The sequence below is a fragment of the Gekko japonicus genome, unplaced genomic scaffold (genome assembly GCF_001447785.1).
Source record: "Gekko japonicus isolate JY-2015 unplaced genomic scaffold, Gekko_japonicus_V1.1 scaffold2642, whole genome shotgun sequence".
Taxonomy (NCBI): Eukaryota; Metazoa; Chordata; class Lepidosauria; order Squamata; family Gekkonidae; genus Gekko; species Gekko japonicus.
The window spans coordinates 90,051-91,467 of record NW_015165901.1 but is presented as its reverse complement, the minus strand read 5'-3'; the positions used below and the strand labels follow the sequence as shown (position 1 = coordinate 91,467).

At 46.0% G+C, this 1,417-nt stretch overlaps 1 protein-coding gene across 1 annotated transcript in view; it reads left to right on the top strand.

Moving 5' to 3' along the window:
* GSR (glutathione reductase) overlaps window positions 1-1,417 on the top strand; it is a 26,999-nt gene that overhangs the window by 21,277 nt on the left and 4,305 nt on the right. Inside the window, 1 exon segment of the mRNA XM_015411370.1 lies at window positions 1,289-1,417. Within this exon segment, the coding sequence (XP_015266856.1) occupies window positions 1,289-1,417 (129 nt within the window).

Sequence of the window (1,417 nt, the reverse complement as noted above, 5' to 3'; positions counted from 1 at the left end):
GACTCTTGTCTTCCCATAATGTGACCGAAAGTACAATAACCTCAGTTTAGTCATGTTAAGATAAAAATGAAAATTGTGCGCAAGTTGCATTCTGGGCCAAGGAAAGTTGAATTCCACAACCATGTTAACATGGGAGTCCCAGTGGCCCGAGAAATAGGCGAGTTTATAAGTGTTTCACAAGAATCATGCTTACATACGTGCAATAAAAGTAAAGGTTCCCTTGCTCGAAAGCCAGTCGAGTCCAACTCTAGGGTTGTGGTGCTCATCTCTTTCAAAGCCGAAGAGCCAGCGCTGTCCGAAGACGTTTCCGTGGTCATGTGGCCGGCATGACTAAACACCGAGGCGCACAGAACGCTGTTACCTTCCCACTGAAGTGGTACCTATTTATCTACTTGCAATTTCTTGCTTTCGAACTGCTAGGCTGGCAGGAGCTGGAACTAGAGACGGGAGCTCACTCTGCCATGCGGCACACTCTGGTCTTGAACTGCTGAACTACTGACCTTCCACGGCCTGCAGTTCAGCATCTTAACCACTTGAGCCACTGCACCTCCTATACATGTAATACAGAACAAATAAAAACAAACAGGGCCTGTCAAAGGAGGTTATAGCCAGATTATTATTATTATTTGCTGTCAAGTCACAGCTGATTTACGGTGAGCCCACGGGGTTTTCAAGGCAAGAGACATTCAGAGGTGGTTTGCCACTGCCTGCCTCCACATCACGACCCTGGTATTCCTTGGAGGACTCCCATCCAAACACTTGCCAGGGCCAACTCTGCTTAGCTTCCGAGATCTGACGAGATCGAGCTAGCCTGGGCTATCCAGGTCAGGGCACAGTCAGGTTTAGGCAGAAATAAAACTAAATTTGGAGGAGATGGGCAGAAAAAGACATCGACTAGCAGAAATAATTAAGGTTATTTTAAAGCATGCTGCTTGTTAATGCAGGGGGGTGCAAGATGCAGTGCTTGGCCTGCAAGCTCCACAACCCTTCTGACTCCTGAGATTTCCCCACAGATTTTAAAACATATGTTCACTGTATCAGAAGGCTAGAAACTCGTTAAGTTTTATTTTGAAAATCTAAAATGATTTCTGCGCTATTGTTGAATTGAAGCTGAGACAAAGCCCAACCTATAGCAAAATGTAGATACTGTCAAATCGTGTAACACCTTAATTCCTACAACTGAAGACACAGAAAATGGGCTTTGAACCTTGAAGATGCCTTGCTGGCAGCTGTTCTTGATTGTTAATGTCATGCAGGACGTCTTGCACTGTTCTCTGTTCCCCGCCAGGTCAAATCGGTCAAAAAGTTACCTTCTGGACTGTTGGCAGTAACCGTAACATCCTCTCCTCCCAGTCAGAAGCCCACTGTTAACACCATTGAGGACGTTGACTGTCTGTTGTGGGCCATCGGGAGACAG